A 23,394-nucleotide genomic window follows, 5' to 3' on the forward strand; every position below is an offset into this window, starting at 1 on the left:
TACACACACACACATATATATATATATATATATATATATATATAATATATTTGTTCTTTAGTCATTATCACAGGAGAGAAATTTTTTTTACATCAGATAGAAAACGGATCGCCAAATAATTCCCCCACTTGGCTCTCAGGGCTTCCGTAAAAAAGATACAAACATTTGGTTTCAACGGTTTTACAAAAGAGAATAGATATATTTGGACGTAAACCACAAAGTCTGTTGTTTAAACAAATTATAACATATGCTTAACTGATCACTTCAGCTAACTTCTTTTTAAAGACAGAAATGTGAAGAATCATTTAGAAAATTAGCTATTAATTTCTTTTTGAAGTGATGACCAATTATATATATTAAAAAAAAACACTCTAGTAACAATCTTTGGTAAACAAAATAACAGACTGAGCCCTCTATTTTTGAGACACTGATTGGTGAATTTCACCAAACAGTGAAATGGATATCAAGCAATTAAGATAAGGAGATCCTTATATGTAGGTTTTCAGAATAAATAAAGCATGCATTCTACGTGGCACATCAAGCCATAGCTGTGAAATAAATGAGCAGTTACAAACACTGAAGGTTAGTGTACATTTTTGGAGATTAACAACAGAACTGAGTGTCCCTTGATGATATGCTGTCGGCCATCCAGACAAATCGTGGAGCTGTTTGAATTGGGGTGAATTAAAGGACAACCTTGTGAGCACCTTGACTATACCCAGGATGATTTAATGGTGATAGAGAGACATTGTCTGGGCTCATAGCCATTGCCACTACAATTAAAGATAAAGCTAACGACAATATAAAATGTCAAGCGCACATTTTCTTAGTCCACAAAAATCAATCTCCCAATTCATGTGACGATGCAAGAGTGCTTGGTTTCATCATGAAGGCAAGTCACAGGTGAAAGCCTTACTTGTCTGGATTTAAAAATCACACAGCTCATCATCAATAGTGTCTGAACAACATAGTTTTACATTCGTGTTATGAGTAATTACTTAATGCTCTTCGTTAAATCAATTTATAGTACATGTAAGTCCAGCAGAACACAGCATTGGCCCGAATTCATTGTTCAACAAAATCAAAGCAGCTACCTGATAGGAACAATACATTTGGTTTGTCTTTAAAGAGTGAATTTTCAGGTATGTAATACACTGTCGTTGGTAGGTAGTCTCCATTCTGTCTCTCAGGTTATAGTGAATAAGGTTTAAATACAAAGCCAATGATGAGTTTCAAAGACCATGGAAAAAATTTTAATTGAAAAATGTAATCTGGGCAATCTGATGCACATGGATTCTTTGGACCAATTAAGTAGCACAGCTTTATTGTTACAGAAATAGATCAATGGACAAATTAAATTGTCTGGGTGCATGTTTGACAAGACGATATAATTGCCATTGATTTCATTAGTCATACCTGTTCAAGTAACACGTCAATTTCAGAGGACTAAGGCTTGCAGCTCTTTTGTATTCAGCCAAGAATAATTTTATAATAAACTACTGACCAACCAGCAAAAGGCGTTGAATCCAGTTTGAGCAGTGTACCTGAATGAGCCTAAAATGGGTAGGTAATTTCAATACCGATGCTGATAGACCAAAAAATGCCCTTCCCATCCATTTCAATTCCACATCTTGGGAACATGATCCCACCATCTGAGGCTCGTCAAAGTCCCCTTTAGTTTTCCATTACCCAAGTACTGTTAGGGAAGGCTGAAGGAGCTGTCACATAGACTGACGTCCAAAATCATGATGGAAATGTCTGAAAGGGACGAGTCTTCATGTTTGTGTGTGTCTGAGTCTGAATGTGTGCATGCGTGGACACATGGCTGTGTGCACAACGATTTGGGGAATTATACTGTAATCCATTAAAGGGTGAGACCTTTGAAGGGGAGGAAGTCAAACACCAAGCATACTTGTATATTCACGAAGGTGCATTGCGTGTACTGAAAATCCTATTTTTATGGCGTTAAAATGGCTGTAGACCTACTCCCTGTACCAGTATGGTAGAAATGGTGTGGGGATTGTACTATATACAGTTCCTCTACGTGTAGGTGCGTGTGTATACTAGGCCATTCATGACTGCTCCATTTCAGTAGTTGTCAACTACTCACAGAAAGTAGAGTAGTCGATTATTCGTGGGAGTTTTTTTTTTCTCCACCCAATAACAACGATCACTTCTCATCAAAAAGGTCTCAAATCGCTAACGTAGCGGGGAAAGGGCTGAGTCCCCGATTGGCTCCGAGAGGCTGTTTACAAATGAGCGGCAATCTGATTGGACTAAACCCCCAGCATGCCTGTCTGAGCCGCAGCTACTGCTGTTTGACTGCAGTAACAACGCGACCGCTTTCTGGCAGGTTTTTCGGTTTAACGAGTGGCCGTGCCAGTGCATCATTATGCCATTTGAGTTTCTTAAAATAACAGCTTCAAAATAATTTTGATGGTACACTGACTTGTAATAGGGAGAATAGTGCCTCTTGCATGCTCACTCGGCACCCGGAGCACCTGTCCCTGCACTATGTAACTTGGGTTGAGCGGGTGCGAGCCCATGCGAGCGACATTGTTTTCCTAAGATAGCGAAGTCAGCGTACCATCCATATGGTTCTGAAGCTGTTAAGAGTTGCATAACGGCGCTTTAACAGGCGACTCTCAGCCGAGCGCGTCCGTAGTTGTGGCAGCTGTTGAAACGCCTAAAAGCCTTAAACTATCTTAAATTGGATGTTCAATGCGGCACAGCGATATTCGTCTGGTCTTTTCTGTCCTACATTTTGTAAATTAAACGGTGTCGTCAACAAGAAGCATTCACATTTCTTGAAGTTACTGTTGACGTGGGGAAAAGCAGCTGGCGTCTAATGAGGAATTTGGCGTGATTATGTTACAGGTTAAATGAGGGCCACTTTCCAGTTGAGGACGACGGTATGAAATACAGCTGCGCTGCTGGCTGCGGTTTGTTTCCCACATTTAAGACTCGTCAGGAAACGGAGCACCATTTAACTTATGTAAGTGGATATTAAACACGGGTGAGTGTGTATTTAAGATTGACTGAAGTAAAATGAAAGGCTTTTAAGAGGACACCGCATGTTCTGTTTGTGTTTTCAACAGCTGCCATCGCTAAAGTCACCAGTTTAACACGATCGGTCGTTAAACCAAAACACAGAGATGGCGGGAGTCCTCCCTTCTCTAAATACCTCACACTGTGTTTATGTAACATGGCATAACGTAGAAAATGATTGTTCAAACAAATCGATGTTCAACAACAACCAGAGCCAGTCCACCCCCTCTCCGCGCCCCCAGCGGCGTATCGGCTGTAGATGCACTGCCGCCGCTTTATCACTGTACAGTAGTGATGCGCGGGTCGACCCACAACCCGCGGGTCGGGCGGGTCCGGGTAAGCTTACTAGAGGGTCGGGTGGGCGGGTCAAAAAGTGACAAAGCAGCAGCGCTCCGAGTAAGCTATGAATAACTTAGAGAAACATGGCGTGCTATAGGCTCGGCTGCGAATTATTAGTCCACCTTCTCTTATCCCCCTGTCTCGCTCTCCTCAAACACGCATGAGCGCACGCACGCGAGGAGCTTTATTATCAATTGCAGTTGTTGTTTTGGTCAATGCATGTGTTTTAGAGTGTTGAGGATTCACCTTTGATGAGTTTTTTCTCTCCCTAAATGGTAGCCATGTAGCCATAGCTTTTCTTTTTTTTTGTCAGAAGAGGCTTTGTGTGTGTGTTTGTGAGCGAGAGAACGAGACAGACAGACTTCATGTCATTAATGAAGGGTTACTTATTTTGCTACTATTCAACAATAAAGAACACCGCTTGGAACAATGTGTCAGTTTATGCAGCAGTCTAGATCCAGACACTATCAGGCTAAGACACAACAGGCTCTGCCTTGCAATCAGTGTGTTATGTTGGGCAAACAGTCCAAAAACCAAATAGTGCAACTCTGCTCACAATGCTGTAGCCTAGGCTAAATTTGGAGGTTTGCGGGTCGAGTCGGGTTCGGGTGGTTAATTAATGGTTGGGCGGGGCGGACTGGCTCTCATAACGGGTCGGGTGGGTGCGGGTATTAAAAAACCCTGACCCCACGCATCACTACTGCACAGTACTATAACCACAGATGAACAATTAGTCTACAACTACACAGTGTCGACAAGTGGTTTTGATAGTCGACTATTCGACTGTTCTGTGAAACCGCTAGTGTATACATGTATTGTACAAAGTGGTGAGGTATGGGTTTGTGTTATTCCCTGCCTGTGTCTGTACAAAATATGTGTGGGCACACACACTCACACACGTTCAGTATGCATGTGTGTTCACAAGAGCATATGTCCATTCAGGTAGAGTGGGATTGTTTTTATGTACATGCCTGCATATTCTGGCTGTCAACTCACCTCCCTACATGCCTGTTCATATATGTACTTGTGTGTGTGTGTGTGTGTTCATGACTGTGTTTTTATGCACCTAAGGGTATACCTGCAACGGCAGGCGGAGGTGCCGCCATGTACCAATATGACCGGTGGATATCACACTCAAGGTTGAAGCTGTCCTCTCATCGAATGGTCTGTTTTCATCTGAGGAGTTATGAGACTCTGTGTGTGTGTGTGTGTGTGTGTGTGTGTGTGTGTGTGTGTCTGTGCATCCCTTCCCTGTAACTGGAAGGCTGTGAAATCCACCTCAAATTATATTATCACACAGCGAGTGATAATATATGATTTTTAAAAAAAGGACAAACTCCAAAAGTATAGAACGATCACTGTGAATGTTGTCAGGGATTCACAGCGGGATGCATTGGCACCAAAATATATTCTTACTTGTCACAATCTATATTCATTAATAAAAAGAAAAGCAAGTAATAGAAAAAAAACCAAACAAACAGGTGGCTGGTTTTCTCAGAGAGCAGAGGCTGATTTTTACTTTAGAAGAAAAAAATTAGCTCGTAAATCTCTTTGCTCTACTATATTTTAAATGTGTTGATTTTCTTTTGTTTTGTCCAGTTCTGGTCCATCCTTAACAAACATAACAGACACTTCTCAAACTTGCAGTTCTATATAACAAAACCCTTCTTTTCCAAACTTTTTTTTTTAGTTATTTCATTTTACATTTAATTTCACGAGGTCAAACGACAACTCACAACTCAAAAGCAACACACCGTCTGATGCCAACTTGAACGCATGTGACTAGCTTTTGATTTTTTTCCCCCTCCACGCTGACACCATGCTAGGACCCCTAAGAGAAGACATCTCCCACATGAGCCTGATAATCGAGACAGCAAGATGAGGAGTTCGTGCTGAAGGTTTGTACGTTCCTTCCCTGTTGGGGAATTTTGCTAATTCATCCTGGAAACCTTTTCCTCAGTGGTGGAGAGCCAGAGAGGCTGCTCTTAGACTGGATGCACTGTCAGTGAGGAAGCTGACAATAAAAGTGTGCCCGCATCCACACACACACACACACACACATCCACATACACACACACACACACAGACACACCATTCTCAATTATCTTGAAAATCCTGCCAATGTTTGTGTGTGTGTGTGTGTGTGTGTGTGTGTGTGTGTGTGCGCATGTGTGCATGTGTGTGCGTGTGTCTCTCAGGTCATCACACAGATTTTCCTCTATGACATTTTCTTTTCAACTTTTAGGTGTGTTTGTCTAAGTATGTGCCTGTACATGCATGTGCGTGCATTCCAAAATGTGTGTGCATGTTCATTGTTTATGGCTGTGTTCACGTATATGTATGTTGTTGTGCAATGGGTGTGTGTGTGTGTGTGTGTTAGTCCTGTAGCAATGGGTTAAGAGCCAGCAGGCTTGCTGTAGTCTTCGACCCCAGTGATAGTGGCCTTGCAGAAGAAGCAGTCCTTGTTGTTCATTAGATGCTGGTTGATACAGGCTCTGTGTGTGTGTGAGTGAGAGAGAGAGAGAGAGAGAGAGAGAGAGAGAGAGTCAAAACAGCATTATTGTGCTGATCCCCATAGGAAAACTTTCCTTTTACTTGACCACCCATCCATCCACAGGGAGGTCTAAGGCACACCACAGAAAAGCTTTTTAATCACTTGCCAACCCCCTCTGCTTGATGAAGGAAGAGGATAAAGTGGAAAGTGAAGGATAGATGAAGAAAACAGAAAAAATAAAAACTGACTGTTAAGAAAGGGAAAGGGGTGTGGAAAGCAAAAGAAGAAGGTGAGGAAAAGGGGAAACAGAGATAGGCAAGGATATAGAAAGACAAAAGGAGAGAGAGCGACAGAGGATAGAGAGGTAGATAGAGAGGGAAGTAAAAACAGCAAATTTGGAGGATGAGGCTAGAGAAGGAGAGAGAGACAGCGAGGAGAGGAAGCGAGAGAGAGTGGGGTGAAAGAGAGAGTGAGAGAGAGAGAATACAAGAGGTAGGGATGACGACAGGATAGAGAGATAAGGAAAAGGGGAAAAATGAGAGTGTGATAGAGGGAAAAGAGAGGAATAGGGCTCGAAAAAAGAGTGGGGAGTCTGAGCAAGGGTAAGTGAGAGACAGGAGCGATGGCTGACAAAGAAAGATGCAGTCAAAGGAAAAAAGAAAAAAGAGCCAGGTCATGAATGTGATTATTACCAGCTATAGTCAGACTGGTTCAAAGTGGAGTATATGAAAAAATATGTTCAATCAGCCACAGTGGTGGAACTAGAAAAATCCATACAGCTGCTTAGTTGGCATGCCAGCTAAGCTAAATCAGGCGCACCTTTGGGAGATCATGAAAGATGTATTGAAATATGAGTTGGACTAAGGTCTGCTCCCTGCAGGTATTGGCCAGGATCAGCAATTATCAAATTGCTGACTCACACACACACACAGTCAAAGTATTTTTATTCACTGTATTAAATGCTGGTATGTTGTCAAGGCTTTTTCGTATATGTTAGTGTGTATGTGTGTTTTGCTGTATGTGCATGTATGTATGTATGTCTGTACAGATTCAAGGATGCTTTTTAGCATAGAATGAACCCAAAGGCTTTTAAAGGCCATCTGTCTGTTTTGTGTGTGTGTGTGTGTGTGAGTCTGTCAATCTGTCAGTCTGTCATTTGAATCAGTGTGGCCAATTGGCAACAGGATACTGCTCTGGAGAGCCAGCTGTGCTGCTGCATATATAGAGTGAGTGAGAATGAAAATTATTAAATGATATATTGTTAACTGATATAATGCTATCATATGATATAATGTTAACTATAATGACATAACACCAGTTGCCCCACCAAGGCTGGATACTCTTAACAAGATTTCCACACAAATATCTGTCCTGATATCTCAAAGTTGAACCTCCTCACACTATCCCCTCATGTGAAGTGTACTTGAACAGGGTACTGAGCCCCTTACCACTCATTTGCTGCCTCTCTGTGTCAGAATGTCAGCAGCCTAAAATGTAAATGTAAATGACTGGACTAGTGAATTTCAAACACCATATTTTTTCCAATTTTTTTCAAATTCTATTTAGCCTTTAAGCCTCCATGCTGAGTCAGTATTCTTTTCCAGTTAAAACCTCTATGATCAATTACTATCAATTATCATAGCCAGCAGCCATACCAACATCTATACTGGCTCTGCCAAATGACGGAAGCTAAGTAGGTATGTGCTTGGCTAGTACTTGGATGGGAGAACTCCCGGGAAAACTGAGTTGCTGCCGCAAGTGGTGTTGGTGGGCCAGTAGGGGGCAGTCATCCCTCTGGTCCTAATGAAAACAACAAATATAAAATCCTAATGCCCCAGTGCAGGGATGGGGACATTGCGCTGTAGGAGATGCCGTCCTTCAGATGACCGAGGTCCTGACTCACTGTGGTCATTAAAGATCCCATGGCACTTATCGCAAAGAGTAGGGGGTTCCCTGATGTCCTGGCAAAATTTCCAACCTTGCTCTCTCCATCTGGCCACCTAACCAACCCACCATGTAATTGGCTCAATGATTCCTCCCTTTCCACCTCAAGCTGATGTGTGGTGAGCATTCTAGCACAAAATGGCTGCCGTGCATCAGCCAAGTGGGTGTTACACATTGGTGGTGGTTGAAGTGAATTTCCCCCTTCAAATGTGAAGCGCTTTGGATGTCTTAAAAAACGCTATATAAATGTAATTATTATTATTGCTACAATAATTAAATGGGAACAATGGGGGGGGGAGGGGGGACTTGCATTTGTGAGATATATTTGATAACTGAATGGATACCAGCATGAACATGAAAGGGAAGTAGTGGGGATAACAGGAGTGTGAGTGTGTGTGTTTGTCTTTCACAATGTTTGCACGTGTTTGGATGTGCTTTTTGTCATAAAGGTGAAATAAATGTTTAAAAATGTGTGTCTGTAGTATTTGTGTGTAGGTGTTTATTTGTTTTTGTTGTTGGCGGTGTGTGTGTGTGTGTGTGTCTCATTTTTGCATTTATTTGTGTTTTATTTGTTTGTTTGTTCTGGATTTTGTATGTGACTCACTTGCAGGACTTGTGTGAGCAGGGCTTGAAGATAGCAGAGATGGAGTGAGCGTAGCAGATGGGGCAGAGGTCCTCCTCACTGGTTGGCTGGGGGGGGGAAACAGAACAAGTCACTTTGGACAGAGTTTGGAACATCAAGTTGTTGATGGCATCCATAGTACCTCAATAATGCTTGTGAGTTTCTTTTGAGTCTTTAGGTACTCGCATAAATAGGCAAGATAAATGCAAAATTGTCTTCAGTAAGAAAATAAGTACATACTCATTCAATCCACATGTTTAGTTGGACCCATCAAATTCATATGGCTTTTATATCTTTGCTGTTCTTATTTATCAACAGACTGTGTATATATACTTTATTTAACCAGGTAAAAGTCTCATTGAGATTAAACTCTTTTTCAAGAGTGACCTGGCCAAGAGAGCAGCATAAACATTGTTACAACAATAAACATAAATAATACAAACAACAGACAAATACAACTGTCACACTCTACAAATTTATGAGCACAATATCCAGTATGCAATACAAGATCAAGGACAAAAATCCAGTTATGATGGATGCATGGGCAATTCGGTGAAAAATTTAGGAACAATCACATTGACCAAGAGTAGTACTAGTTTCTTGATGCTTTAAAATTGACTTAAATCCCCCAATCAGCTGACAATTTCACATCCTTCTGTACATTATGCCAGGGGCAGTGCATTTACAAGCTTTTTAGCCTAATTCTGTTCTACCTCTGGGGACCAACATCTGTAGAATATCATGAGATCACAGGCCATACTGATTTTGGTTTTTACAAATGTATGTACACAGATAAGGAAGAACCAGTCCAAGGAGAGATTTATATATAAAAGCCAACCAAAGTGAAAGTCTGCGGACAGACAGAGATGGCCACTTAGCAGCAGCATACAGAGTGCAATGGTGTAGGAGATTGCCACAGTCAGTGATAAAACGTAAAGCATAATGGCATACAGTGTCCAACGTCTTTAGGTACTGGTCAGGTGCATCCATAAATAGCAGTGTGTATAATCCAATAAAGGTAAAAAAAAGAAAAAGAAAGTTGCCAAAATCAAGTGTTTCCTTGCCTGGAGGGAGAAACAGGTTTTATTCCTAAAAAATAAACTTAATTTAATCAGTTTGCTGAGACATACTGATGATAGGATAGCAGCAAGTTTTTTTTTCTTTTTTCTTAATATATAAATTGATATTGATTCCCAGGCGCTGCATGGCAGCTGCCCACTGCTCCTAGCTATACAGCTAGGATGGGTTAAATGCAGAAGAAGACTTTCCCCACGGGGATCAATAAAGTAATAAAAAAATAAATAAAATAAATAAATAAATGGCAACCGTACCACCTTTTCTGGGACGGTCACAACAAAAAACATTGTCACTCTCAATTGCAATGAATGTCTGTGATAGATTTGTTTAGCCAAGTTTCAGACAAAACAATTCAATCCATTCAATCTGTGACACTAACTGACACAAGGCTTTTGCTGGCTCCTCTCCTTTTCTCTGCATTTTTATCTGCTGTTCACTCAATCTCCCATAATGCTCCTCTGCTTTTCTGTAATCAATATCGAAACCGTTCTTCCATGCTGTCCTTTTTGCCTTTTCTTGTTTTTTGATGAACCTGGCTCCTAACTTGTTCATAAGCTGACATTTAGTCTCATTTTTATCGGTACCATAGGGGTGGCAATGGCTTGATCCTCGGCTCCCTTCTGGTATAAATGTTGAGGTGTCTCTGAGGAAGACCCCTAACTGCTCCCAATGAGCTGGTTGTTACTTTGCATGGTTGACACCGCCATCGGTGTGTGTGTGTGTGTGCGTGCGCGCACGTGTGTGTGTGTGCGTAAATATGAGAGGCATTAATTGTAAAGTGCTTTGGAGAAAAGTGCTTTATAAATGCAGTCCATTTACTATGTGGATAGATTCAAGGACCCCTCCAAAAACGTTTGTGAGTGCATCTAGAGTACATCTCTGTTGAACCAGTGCAAAAGTATCTATTTCACAACATCAATGTTAAGTGTCCAGTCAGGATATTAAGTAAACAATATGAAACCTTAGCTGCTCAGCTGAAAATGTGCCGTCAATACCAGACCTTGTTCCAACTGCAACATTGAGACAATGACCTCATATTGCTCTGTTCATGACAAAGTCACAAAACAGTTGTGCTTCTCATCTATGACACTGTCTCCTTGTTTCTACTCCAATCCCACTTTATTTTAACTATATTTCCTACAGCTCCAGACCCTCCATAGCCCAAATTGCTTCAGTGAATATCTCCTTCTCTTACTCATCAATTCAATGCAACTGAATAATTAGTGGCCACCTACCTCTCCTCTCCTCTCCCCCTACCATCTTTGTCCTTCCTCCCACCTCTCTCCTCTCCCCTTTTTCTCCGTTTTCATTTCCCTCTCTTGCTCTGCTACTTTTCAGCTCAACTGTAGAAACGATGTGCCAGCTGTCAACTTAACCCAGAACAATACTGAAAAGCCCCCCCCCCCCAAAAAAAAAGTGAGACCTGCTTAATAAGGGATTTGGTTTTGCATTCTGACTGTCAAGCCTATCTTTACATATTTCAATATGAATGACCTTGCAGTGCTGGTGGGCAATTCTGCTGGGGTCAAGATATACCAGAAGGACTTCTTTAAGTGTATTCCTCATTTAAAGATTTTCATTAATTCATGATGTTTGAATTTGGGAATATATATATATACAGTGGCTTCAGAAAATATTCAGACCCCTTCACTTTTTTGCAAACTTTATTGTATTGTAGATTTAATTTTAAATGGATAATATTACCACTTTTGTCCACCAATCTGCAATAACCCATATTGACAAAGTGAGAACATATTTTTAGAAAGTTTTGCAAATTTATTAAAAGTCAAAAACTTGAAATCTCTCATTTACACAAGTATTCAATCGGTTTGTGGTTTTGGTCTAACCCTGTCATTATTTCCATATTATAATAATTGACAAGCAAATTGACAAACAAATTTATGGATTCAAATCTACAAAATCACCGCCGTCCATCCCTGAACTGAAACTCTTGATGGCATGCTCGAAATGATTAAAACATTCCAGAAGAAATTGCATGGTTCAAAAAAGAGAGAAGATGATATGCTCCTCATTGCAGCCAGCAAAAACACTAACTTTTGCAAATTAAAACCCGAGCAATATGGTGACCTCCTAGAAAATAACATCACAACATCATACAAGAGGGCTCAGAGATTGCTGAAAGAGAAGTAACGATGAAAGATAAAAAATATCACCTCGCACCTAAAATTAGACAACTGCATTGATGCCACTGTCCGGAACCAAGTCTTTATCACCCTGAAGGACCACAAACCAAATTTTTTAAACAAGCCAACATGTTGACTGATCAACCCCACCAAACCGGAAATCAGAAAGATAAGTAAAAAAATAATCGAAAACATGAACGATCAAATCTTGAAAAAAGTCCCCTTAAACGAATGGAAAAACACGAACCAAGTATTAGAATGGTTTAAGAACACAGATGACGGCGCCCGGGTAGCATAGCGGTCTATTCCGTTGCCTACCAACGCGGGATCGCCGGGTCGAATCCCCGTGTTACCTCCGGCTTGGTCGGGCGTCCCTACAGACACAATTGGCTGTGTCTGCGGGTGGGAAGTCGGATGTGGGTATGTGTCCTGGTCGCTGCACTGGCGCCTCCTCTGGTCGGTTGGGGCACCCCCGGATCGGCGGAGAGGAGGTGGAGCAGCGAACGGGACGGCTCAAGAGGAGTTGGGTAATTGGCCGGATACAAATTGGGGAGAAAATTGGAAAAAAGGGGAAAAAAAAACTTTAAAAAAAAAAGAACACAGTTGACAAAGAAGAACTGCAAATCCATATGTTCTGATATCTGCAAGTTCTACCCCTCCATAAGCAGAGTTACTATCCAAAGACACTGATTTGCCGCAAAAACACAGTGATATCCGAGCAAGACAGAGACTTTATATACCAGGCGAAGGAATCGCTTTTGTACCACAATGGAAACTCATGGCAGAAAAAAAGGTAATAGCAAATTTGATGTAACCATGGGCAGCTTCGGCGGGGCAGAAATCTGTGAACTAATTGGAATGTATTTGTTGTCTCAACTACCAGACCTAGACATCAATGTCGGACTCTATAGGGATGATGGGCTAGCAATTTGTAGCAAAACACCAATAGAGGTCGAGCAAAATAAGAAAACAATCTGCAAAATATTCTCAAACAATGGGCTAAAAAAAAATCACAACTGAAGCAAACAAAAAACAAATAGACTTTCTGGACATCTCAATGGACCTTAGGAACGGCACATACAAGCCGTGCATTAAGCCCAACAACACACTGCAGTATGTCCATAGAGAGAGCAACCACCCACCCTCCATCTTGAAGAACATCCCAGAAAGCATAAAGAGAAGACTCTCAAAATGATCATCTAATGAGTCCATCTCCAATGAAGCTACACCCCCGTACCAACATGCATTACAAAAGAGCGGCTACAATTTTAAGCTCAAGTGCAGTCCACCATTAAACACTGACTGCCAGAAAATCAACAAACGTAGCAGAAAACGAAACATTACCTGGTACAACCCCCCCTACAGTGATACCATGGCCACAAACATCGGTAAGCAGTTTTTTCAACTTTTGGATAAGTGCTTTACCCTGGACCATCAACTGAGGAAGATATCCAATAGGAACACCATCAAAATTAGTTACAGCTGCATGACTAACATTCAACAAATAATATCGTCCCACAACAAAAGAATCATGAACAAATCAATGACACCTTCATCAGAACCGGACCCCCCCCCCCCCCCGGATGCAACTGCCGTGTGAACGACTCATGCCCCCTCGAAAGAAAATGCCAGACGAAAGGAGTTATCTACCAAGCTACGGTGATGAGAAATGACAACGGCAAAATAGAGACACACGTCGGTCTAACAGAGTGAACATTCAAAAAGAGGTTTAATGCACACATGTGTAGCTTTAGAAACAACCATTTAAAGAATGTAACATCTTTAAGCCGTTATATTTGGTCATTTGCGGACAGAAACATTAATTATTCAACCACCTGGAAAATCCTCTCAAAGAACAAAGCATAGTCATGCACATCACAGTAAATGGCATGTTCTTTCCCGAGTAGCTTTACTTGACAGCTGATGATTGCTTATAGCATGAAACAGGCTTGTACTGTCTCATAAAGAATTTACTTGACTCACTGGATTATTTTGCTCCTTATTCGTTGAGCACTTTCCCCACACACACACACACATACACACACACACACACACATACAGTGGGGAAAATAATTATTTGACCCCTTGCTGATTTTGTAAGTTTGCCCACTTACAAAGAGTGCAACAGTCTATAATTTTAAGCGTAGGTTCATTTTAACAGTGAGAGACAGAATATGACCAAAAAAGTGGAATAAGACGTTGTATGAATTTTATGAATTTATTTGCATATTTTTGGTCCAAAATAAATATTTGAACCCCTGGACAAACATTATGTTAATATTTAGTAGAAAAGCCATTATTGGCCAGCACAGATGTCAAACGGTTTTTATAGTTTCTGACAAGGTTTGTGCACATTTCGGCAGGGATGTTGGCCCACTCCTCCCTGCAGACAGCCTCCAAATTGTTCAGGTTTCGAGGCTGTCGCCTGGCAACCCGAATTTTAAGCTCCCTCCAAAGATTTTCGATTGGATTCAGGTCTGGAGACTGGCTAGGCCATTCCAGAACCTTGATGTGCTTCTTCTTCAGCCACTCTTTGGTTGCTTTGGCGGTGTGCTTTGGGTCGTTGTCGTGTTGGAACACCCATCCACGACCCATCTTCAACGCTCTCACTGAGGGAAGGAGGTGTTGGCCCAGAATTCCACGGTACATGGCCCCGTCCATCCTCCCCTCAATGCGATGGAGTTGTCCTGTCCCCTTGGCTCAAAAGCACCCCCAAAGAATGATGTTGCCACCCCCATGCTTGACGGTGGGGATGGTGTTCTTTGGGTTGTACTCCGTGTTCTTCACCCTCCAAACACGGCGAGTTGAGTTGAGCCCGAAAAGTTCTATTTTGGTCTCATCCAACCACATCACCTTCTTCCAGGCCTCTTCTGAGTCGTCCAGGTGTTCATTGGCGAACTGCAGACGGGCCTGTACATGTGCCTTCTTGAGCAGTGGGACCTTGCGTGTGCTGCAGGATTTTAATCCATGATGGCGTAGTGTGTTACTAACCGTTTGCTTTGTAACTGTGGTCCCAGATGCCTTCAGGTCATTAACCAGTTCCCCCCTTGTGGTTCTGGGATGATTCCTCACCGTTCGCATGATCAGGGACACCCCACGAGGCGAGATCTTGCGTGGAGCCCCAGACCGAGGAAGGTTGGCGGTGGTGTGGTGTTCCCTCCATTTCCTGATAACTGCACCAACAGTTGTTACTTTCTCTCAAAGATGCTTTCCAATTCTCTTGTAGCCCATCCCAGCCTTGTGCAGGTCTACAATCTTGTCCCTGGTGTCCTTAGACAGCTCTTTGGTCTTGCCCATGATGGAGATGTTGAAATCTGATTGATTGGGTGTGGACAGGTATCTTTTGTACAGGTAACGAGGTAATGCAGGTGTATTTTATGTGGGTAATTAGTTGGGATTGGGGGTGCATCTTAAAGAAAAACTAACTGGTTTGTGGGAGCCAGAATACTTGCTGTTTGGTAGGGGATCAAATACTTATTTTTCTAAATCAGGTGGTTATTAATTTTTATAAATTCATATTGTAGTAGACCAACAGCGCTACCTAGTGGTGGTTAAGCTAGGCTCTCATATACCCCGGATGTTGACTGCTGCGACAGTCGGAGAGCTACAATAAAGAGGACAAGACGTTGGGAATTGGTCTTCGGCTCAAATCACTGTTATGGATATATTAGCAGTATAGGATACATCCAGATAATATAGCGAATATATTACAGTGGCGACGAGGATGGGATACCTTTAATGTGAGAAGGTAATCCCGGTAGTTAATAAAAGCGGACGAAGCAACGTGACGCTACAAGCTAGCTTCCAGCCAGCTAGCAAGAAAAGACTAGCTAGCCAAGCCAAGCACAAGCATGGCGCATTTCATCGGCAATATTGCTGAATACAAGGAAGGTAAAGAGGACTTCGAGTCGTACCTTGAAAGATTGGAGCAATGGATGATCGTTAATGAAGTGGAGGACGGTAAGAAGGCCAATGTTTTCCTGTCTGTGATAGGCGCAGAAGCCTATGGCCTACTAAAGAACCTCTGCATACCAGAAAAACGGAGTAGCCTCACGTATGCAGTACTGAGCGGGAAACTAGCATCCCATTATAAACCCAAGCCACTAATCATAGTTGAACGTTTTAGATTTCAGAAAAGAAACCAACTAGAAAATGAGTCAGTGTGTGATTATGTGGTTGTTTTAAAGCACTTGTCCACACATTGTGAATTCGGTCAGCATTTAAATGAAGCATTGAGAGACCGATTTGTTAGTGGTTTAAAGGTGGAGGCTATTCAGAGAAAGTTGCTCGCAGAACACAATCTGACTTTTGCAAAAGCATGTGAGCTGGCCTTATCTATGGAAATGGCGTCAAAGAATACACTGGAGTTTGCCAGCAAACCAAGCGGAGCTGCAACTGTGAATAAGATAGACAAGAAGAGAACAAGCAAGGGTGTGTGGAGAAGCAAGTCGTCCACCAGCGAGTGGAAAAGCAAGCAACCTACCAGTGACAACTCTAGACCACAGAGAACAGAAACGCACCAACCCTGTTACCGATGTGGAGGTAACAACCATGCAGCTCAAGTATGTAGGTATAAAACCGAGACATGCCACAAGTGTTCCAAGGTAGGGCACGTAGCAAGAATGTGTAAAACTAAAAATAGACAGGGACATACACAGTATGTGGCTGAAGACCACAGTCCAAGTGAGAGAGGAGATGGAAATGAGGATGAACTGTTTGGTGCGTATCCGATGAATACAGTGTACTCCACGAATACAGTTGGTAATGGAAAAAAGGACATTAAGGTCAGTATTAAGTTAGAAGGAAACCCTGTAGACATGCAGCTTGACACAGGAGCTGCCGTAACCCTGGTATCTGAGATAGTGTACAAGGAACATCTCTCACACCTGCCACTGAAAGAAAATAAAGTGTGTCTGTCAACCTTTTCCGGTGAGAACATTCCCTTGATGGCCCAAGTGACTGTCAATGCGAAATATGACAACCAGAGTGGAGATTTACCTCTTGTGATTGTGAAAGGTGACAGACCAGCCCTCTTTGGCCGTAACTGGCTGGCCAATTTTAAACTAGACTGGGCAAGCATAGTCTCAGTTACACCAGCAGGGGGCAGTGATAACACAGATGTAGAGGCAGTGTTACAGAGACACAAAGCAGTATTTGCTGAGGAGCCTGGCACTGTTCGTGAATTTAAGGCAAATATCAAAGTGAAGCCAGATACAAAACCTGTCTTCAGAAAGGCAAGACCAGTGCCATACGCACTAAAAGACGCAGTTGAAAAAGAGCTAGATAGGCTGAAAAAAGCTGGTATTATCTCAAAGATAGACCATAGTCAGTGGGCTGCCCCGATAGTAGTTGTACCCAAATCAGACAAGTCAATTCGTATCTGTGGAGACTATAAAGTCACGGTTAATCAGAGTGTGGAAGAGGAGACCTATCCACTACCGAACGCCGAGGATCTCTTCGCCACACTGGCCGGGGGCACTCTCTTTAGCAAATTAGATCTCTCACATGCCTACCAACAGCTTGAGTTAGAGAAGGACTCAGAGAAGTATTTAACAATAAATACCCACAAAGGACTGTATGTTTATCACAGACTTTCATATGGAGTGTCGAGTGCACCTTCTATGTTCCAGAATGTGATGGACCAGATACTACAAGGCTTAGAGCACGTGACCTGCTTCCTCGATGACATACTAGTCACAGGCAGAACAAGAGAGGAGCACCTGAGGAACCTAGATGAGGTTTTGAGCTGACTGGAGAGCTACGGGGTAAGAGTGAAAAGAGCAAAATGTGACTTCATGCAGGAGAAAGTAGAGTACCTGGGGCATCTGATAGATAAAGAGGGACTTCACCCCACTGAGACAAAGGTTGCCGCCATCGTAAATGCACCCCAGCCCACAAACGTCACAGAGCTACGGTCATTCCTAGGACTGTTAAACTATTATGGCCGTTTCATGAAAGATCTGTCGACCGTATTGCAGCCACTACACCAACTCCTGAAGAAGGAAGTCGAATGGAAATGGACACCAGAGTGTGCAGCAGCATTCAAGGCTGCCAAAGAACAGTTAGTGAAAAGCTCAGTAGTAGTACACTACGACACGCAGAAACCACTGAGATTAGCTTGTGATGCATCCCCTTATGGGATAGGTGCGGTAATGTCACACATAATGGAAAATGGGGACGAGAAACCAATCGCCTTTTCGTCACGTACGTTGACAGAGGCAGAGAGTAAATATAGTCAGATAGAGAAGGAGGCGTTGGCCATAATATTTGGCGTGACCAAATTTCATAAATATCTCTATGGCCGCAAATTCAGTTTAATAACTGACCACAAACCCCTCCTTGCCATCTTAGGACCCAAGTCAGAAATCCCTACACTAGCCGCTTTGCGTATGCAGAGATGGGCACTGAGGCTTATGGCTTATGACTACAGTATAGAGTACAGAACGTCAGCGGACAATGCAAATGCGGATGCGTTATCTAGACTGCCGGGGAAAGAAAGGGACAAAACAGCGGAGGAGAACAGCATTTTTTATTTCTCATTAGTAGATGAGCTACCCGTGCAGGCTACAGAGATTGCACAGAGCACTCTCAAGGACCCAGTCCTATGCAAGGTACTGGAACTGACCCGGTCTGGATGGCCGAGTTACATCAACGATGACACACTGAAACCGTACTTCAACCGAAGGAATGAACTGTCTGTGGAACAAGGATGCATTCTGTGGGGAATTTGAATTATCATCCCACCAGCACACAGAGAACGACTACTGTACGACCTACACCAAGGGCACCCCGGAGGGTGCAGGATGAAAAGTTTGGCGAGGGGCTATTTATGGTGGCCTCAGTTGGACAGTGATATCGAACGTGCAATGCAGCAATGTGATGCTTGTCAGAGTGTGAGGAAACTACCAGCAGTAGCACCACTACACTGCTGGCAGTGGCCTACGAGAGTGTGGCAGAGGCTACATATTGACTTTGCAGAGAAGGATCAGCAACACTTCCTAGTGTTAGTAGACAGTCATTCAAAATGGCTTGAGGTGATCCCCATGGCAACAACTACCGTCGCCAAAACGATCGAAGTGCTGCGGAGCATCTTTTCGTCCTACGGTCTTCCTGAGGAGATCGTCTCGGACAACGGTCCACAATTCACCTCGCTGGAGTACAAAACATTCCTGAAAAGCAACGGCATTAAGCAGACCTTGGTGCCAGCTTACCATCCTGCTTCTAATGGTACCGCAGAGAGAGCAGTCCAGACGGTGAAAGCTTCACTTCTGAAACAGCTGCTCGATGAGAAGAAACAAAACGTCACTATTACAGTGAAACACAGGCTCGCCAACTTCCTGTTGTCATACAGGACCACACCACACAGCGTTACAGGTTGCACACCAGCAGAACTGTTCCTCAAACGTCAGCCTAGGACCAGGTTCAGCCTGCTGAAGCCAGACCTCGCTCGAGTGGTGGGGGACAAACAACAAAAGCAGAAGGACTATCATGACCAACCCGCCTTGAAGCTGAGACATCTGTCAGAGGGGGACTCAGTACTGATCCGAAACTTCCGTGGAGGAAAGGAGAGGTGGACGAAAGGGACAGTGGAAAAGAGACTCGGACCAGTCACCTACCTGGTGTGGAATGGAGTGAACCGACGTTCAGTCCACATTGACCATCTGCTGTTCGACCGACCCTCCAGTCCTCCTGAGGCATTTCAGTTTCAGGATGACCAGATGGGTATCAGCAACACCTACCCTGCAGTTGCGGATTTGGGGGGGGGAGGCACACCTGGAGCCATAGGTGCTAGCCCGTACTCACCTGAAGATACACCCGTTCCAAGGATGCAGGCTCCGGAGAAGCTTGCAACACCCTTACGAGGTTCGGTGGGCAAGGCCGTGTCGCCTCCTCACCGAGCATCCACTTCCCCTGAGGTGGTTGAGCGCCGATACCCTCAGAGAGAGAGGGCACCTCCAAAACGACTGTCTTTGTAAGATCAGCCGAGTTCCTGAATAAAAGAGTTCCTGAGAGACTAAATTGTTCAACTCCTGTTCAGAAAAAAATGTGAAAAACAGTTCCTGAGACTGATATGTAAATGGGCAAATGTGGGTCGAAGTGGGTTGTGTAACCAGTAATGACCAAGTAAAAGATGCTGAAAGTAATTTGCCATATCAGCATGTTTTAGAGTGATAAGATTTTATTAGGGGAACTTCATAGTTTAAGGGGGAGGAGTGTAGTAGACCAACAGCGCTACCTAGTGGTGGTTAAGCTAGGCTCTCATATACCCCGGATGTTGACTGCTGCGACAGTCGGAGAGCTACAATAAAGAGGACAAGACGTTGGGAATTGGTCTTCGGCTCAAATCACTGTTATGGATATATTAGCAGTATAGGATACATCCAGATAATATAGCGAATATATTACACATATGATGTGATTTTCTGGAATTTTCTTTGGGATTCCATCTCTCACTGTTAAAATGTATATATGATTAAAATTATAGACTGTTGCATTCTTTGTAAGTGGGCAAACCTACAAAATCAGCAAGGGGTCAAATAATTATTTTCCCCACTGTATATATATATAGCTTTTTTTTCCGAAACCATCAATGGTGTTGTTATAAGTGCTCAACTAATGAGGAGCGGAAGCAGCTGATGAGTGCGCGATGCACGAAACAGGCCTGTATATTAAACATGTTTTTTCCTGTATCTGTATTGATATATATATATATATATATATAGTCTGCAAGTCTGTGTGTATCATATAACATATACTTATTTGCCAGTGTGGTGAGGGAGGACATGCAGGTGGCTGGTATGACAGAGGAAGACGCAGAGGACGGGAAGAGATGGAAATGGATGATCCACAGAGGCGACCGCTAGCGGGAGCAGCCAAAGCTAGAGGATGAAGATTTGCCAAGTCATGTTTCTTTTTTTGCCAGGTTTTACCCTTCCCACCCTGACCCTTCATTTGCGTTCTTGTCTCCTACCTCCCGTGAGAGTTTAATTTTTCACCTAGTCATTCCATAAGCTGTAGCCCTGCCACAACGTCTTTTCCTCCAGCTGTTTCTCTGCTTCTGTTCCTCAGCCCATCTATTATTTTATACCCTTTCCACTTCAAAAGTTCAATGCACAGTTTGGCTTTCTGTCACGTCTCGGGCTGTGCCCTTGACCACTCTTTGGTGGACTGTCTGGTTTCTGCTTCCAATCTAATTTCTTCTTTCCTTTCCTCTTCTCACATCCCTTGCTCCCTCCCTTGTTAAGCCTAACTTTTCACTCTGGTTCCTGTTCTCTTTTCAGTTATCCTTATCCTTTCTCAGTGTCACCTTTCCCATTCTCTTTTCTTCTCTCTTCTGACACACTTATTAAGATTGTCTTCCAGTGACTTAGCAGGTAATGGTTTGGCAGCATTCCTAAAGGACACTTGGACAGGTTTCGTAGCTGCTAAATGGCCTCTTAAACCTGGCACAGACACCTTGTGGCCTTGTTGTCTCTCCTCTCCAATCTCAAAACCTTATGAAAGTTAAAGGAAGAACTGACCTGTTTCTTATCATAAACAACGAAACAGTGCCCTTGTTGGCACCAGATCTGGATCAATGGATCAGTTTTTTTTTTTAGATTTTGTACTCATCTGCTTGGATATGCTTTATGGGTGGTGCGATTCCGTCGGGACGATACCACGGCAAAAACAGTAAGAGCATTTCAAGGTATTGTTGGGTGGTATATGACTCAGTGATTAAAATACCAGATACTAGCTCAGTCTGATGTTTAAAATCCCCCACCTCGAAAGGTTAAAACGCACTAAATGAATTGGCTCCAATACTCGAACACTTGTTTTTGCTTTAACATTGTTGTTTTTTCACTAAACTTCTCTTTCACACTTTTCTTCCCCTTTCTATTTTCATACCACCCCTCCCCCCAAAACCTCAGTCCATTACCCTGTAGATTGCTGTGACCCCAATTCGGTATATAGCCATCGCCTCGGCACCTCCTACTACCTGATTTCCTCTCAAAGCCACAACTTTCAATGTCAATGTCAGTCTGCTTTATTTCCACCTCACTTGTCCTTCCTCCCACCCTTTCCTCCCTTCTCTTTTTCCAGCTGTCATCAGATAAACGGAGGCCCTCCCTCCCATCTTTTTTCTGCTTTGACGCCTCCGCATCACTCCTTGCTTTCTGTCTCCCTTTGAAAGGACCGTCTCTATATTTCACCTTCATTTTTCCCTCCTCCTCTCTGTCCAGCCTCTTGCTCTTTTCTGTTCAGGTCTAAGTGTGCAGCTGCCATTCGGCCCCTTCCTGATCCCAGCCCACCTCCTCCAGACTCCACAATTAACCTGCTATTCTTGGGCAACCATTTGCAAGACACAGCAGTATATGTGTAAAGTGGCTCCTTACATATGTACTCTCTGCTCAGTGTGGCTCATATAACCATGGAAAGACAGTCAGACAGACTGACAATCAATAGACAAAACTCACATGGCAGTTACAGGACACTAATAAATGAATGCAAACTGCCATTTTGAAACAATCAAACTCTTTACATATGGTATTACCCAAATCAGTCAAAAAAAGCATGGATATGGCCAGTTTTTGCACTGTTTCAGGGGACTTCTTTGTATGACCTGTACAAGTAAGTCATACTGATTTAGTATTAAACAATACAGTTACTATAACTAGAGCTTTGTTAATGAGAAGGGTTGAGTCAACATCTTGATACCAAGATGTACTTGTATCATGAAGACTTGATACAAGTACATCTACATCCATTATCCAAACTGCTTATCCTACTTTTTGTTGTTTCTTTAATGCATATCTGAAATAAAGAGGTATTAAACACTTATATGTGGTTTTTTGAGCTGTAAACTGAATGATATGACTGTACGGTGATGAAACACATCAATGCTGGTGTTAATACTGACATTTCTTATCAAATTTTCATCATATCCAGTTCCCAGCTGACAGTTTGTTTGTCTGTTGCTCTGCTTGCTTTTAACTTTAATAACTAATAACTTTTAAAAACTAATTGGGACCATTAGATTATTCTAACTGATTTTATGGTTTGCCTCTATTATTACTTTATTGATTTTATTTGATCATCAGCTCCTGCACTAACTTGATCACACTGAAGCCTCAAATTCTGTAGTGCTGGGCTGCGTGTGGCTTGTTTCTAGCCTGTGGCTAAGCTAACCAAACAATTATGCCAACTTTGCCTTGTGAGAACTGTGTGCAACTAAAGAAAGCAAATATAAAGATCGCCGACCTTGAATAGGATGTTCGACGGCTTCCTGATGAACTCCATAAGAAAGACTTCCTTTTGACCACCTTCATCGATGTGGCTTCTGGGCAGTCAAAATGGATTGCCTCTCTCAGTGCAACCATCCAGGACACAGGTCTGTGGGACCCCTCCACTTGTCCATAGCTCTCCTCCTGCTCGAAACCTAACCATCAGCCGTCCTGGGCCAAAGTGGTGGTCCATGGTCGCAAGAGAAGTTCGGACAGGGCTGCCACCCCTCCTTGCCTAATCCTTTCCAACCGCTATGCAACCCTGTCAGATGACACTCTGGTCCAACAATTTCTTGACCCTCCTTCTGGACGACATAGAAACTTGCGCAAAATCGTGAAGGCAGCATACTGTAGCGAATTCGAGGGGCAGTCCGGGAACCGCCACAGTCGGGAAGCGAACCCGTATCTCCCACTCCGCAAGCGACAACGTTAACCAGTCGACTAAAGGGTCCGACCCGTTAG

The 23,394-nt window shown here is 43.0% G+C and overlaps 1 protein-coding gene across 1 annotated transcript in view; it reads right to left on the bottom strand.

The window, feature by feature from the left end:
• Positions 1-5,764: 5,764 nt before the first annotated feature.
• The window catches only part of LOC130106773 (E3 ubiquitin-protein ligase RNF123), a 349,957-nt gene continuing 332,327 nt past the window's right edge, over positions 5,765-23,394 (bottom strand). The window contains exons 39-40 of the mRNA XM_056273023.1: positions 8,430-8,515; positions 5,765-5,882 (exon numbers count right to left, since the gene is read on the bottom strand). Of these exons, the coding sequence (XP_056128998.1) occupies positions 5,783-5,882; positions 8,430-8,515 (186 nt within the window). The 3' untranslated portion in view covers positions 5,765-5,782. The remainder of the gene's footprint in view (positions 5,883-8,429; positions 8,516-23,394) is intronic.

The sequence above is a fragment of the Lampris incognitus genome, chromosome 2 (genome assembly GCF_029633865.1).
Source record: "Lampris incognitus isolate fLamInc1 chromosome 2, fLamInc1.hap2, whole genome shotgun sequence".
Classification (NCBI taxonomy): domain Eukaryota; kingdom Metazoa; phylum Chordata; class Actinopteri; order Lampriformes; family Lampridae; genus Lampris; species Lampris incognitus.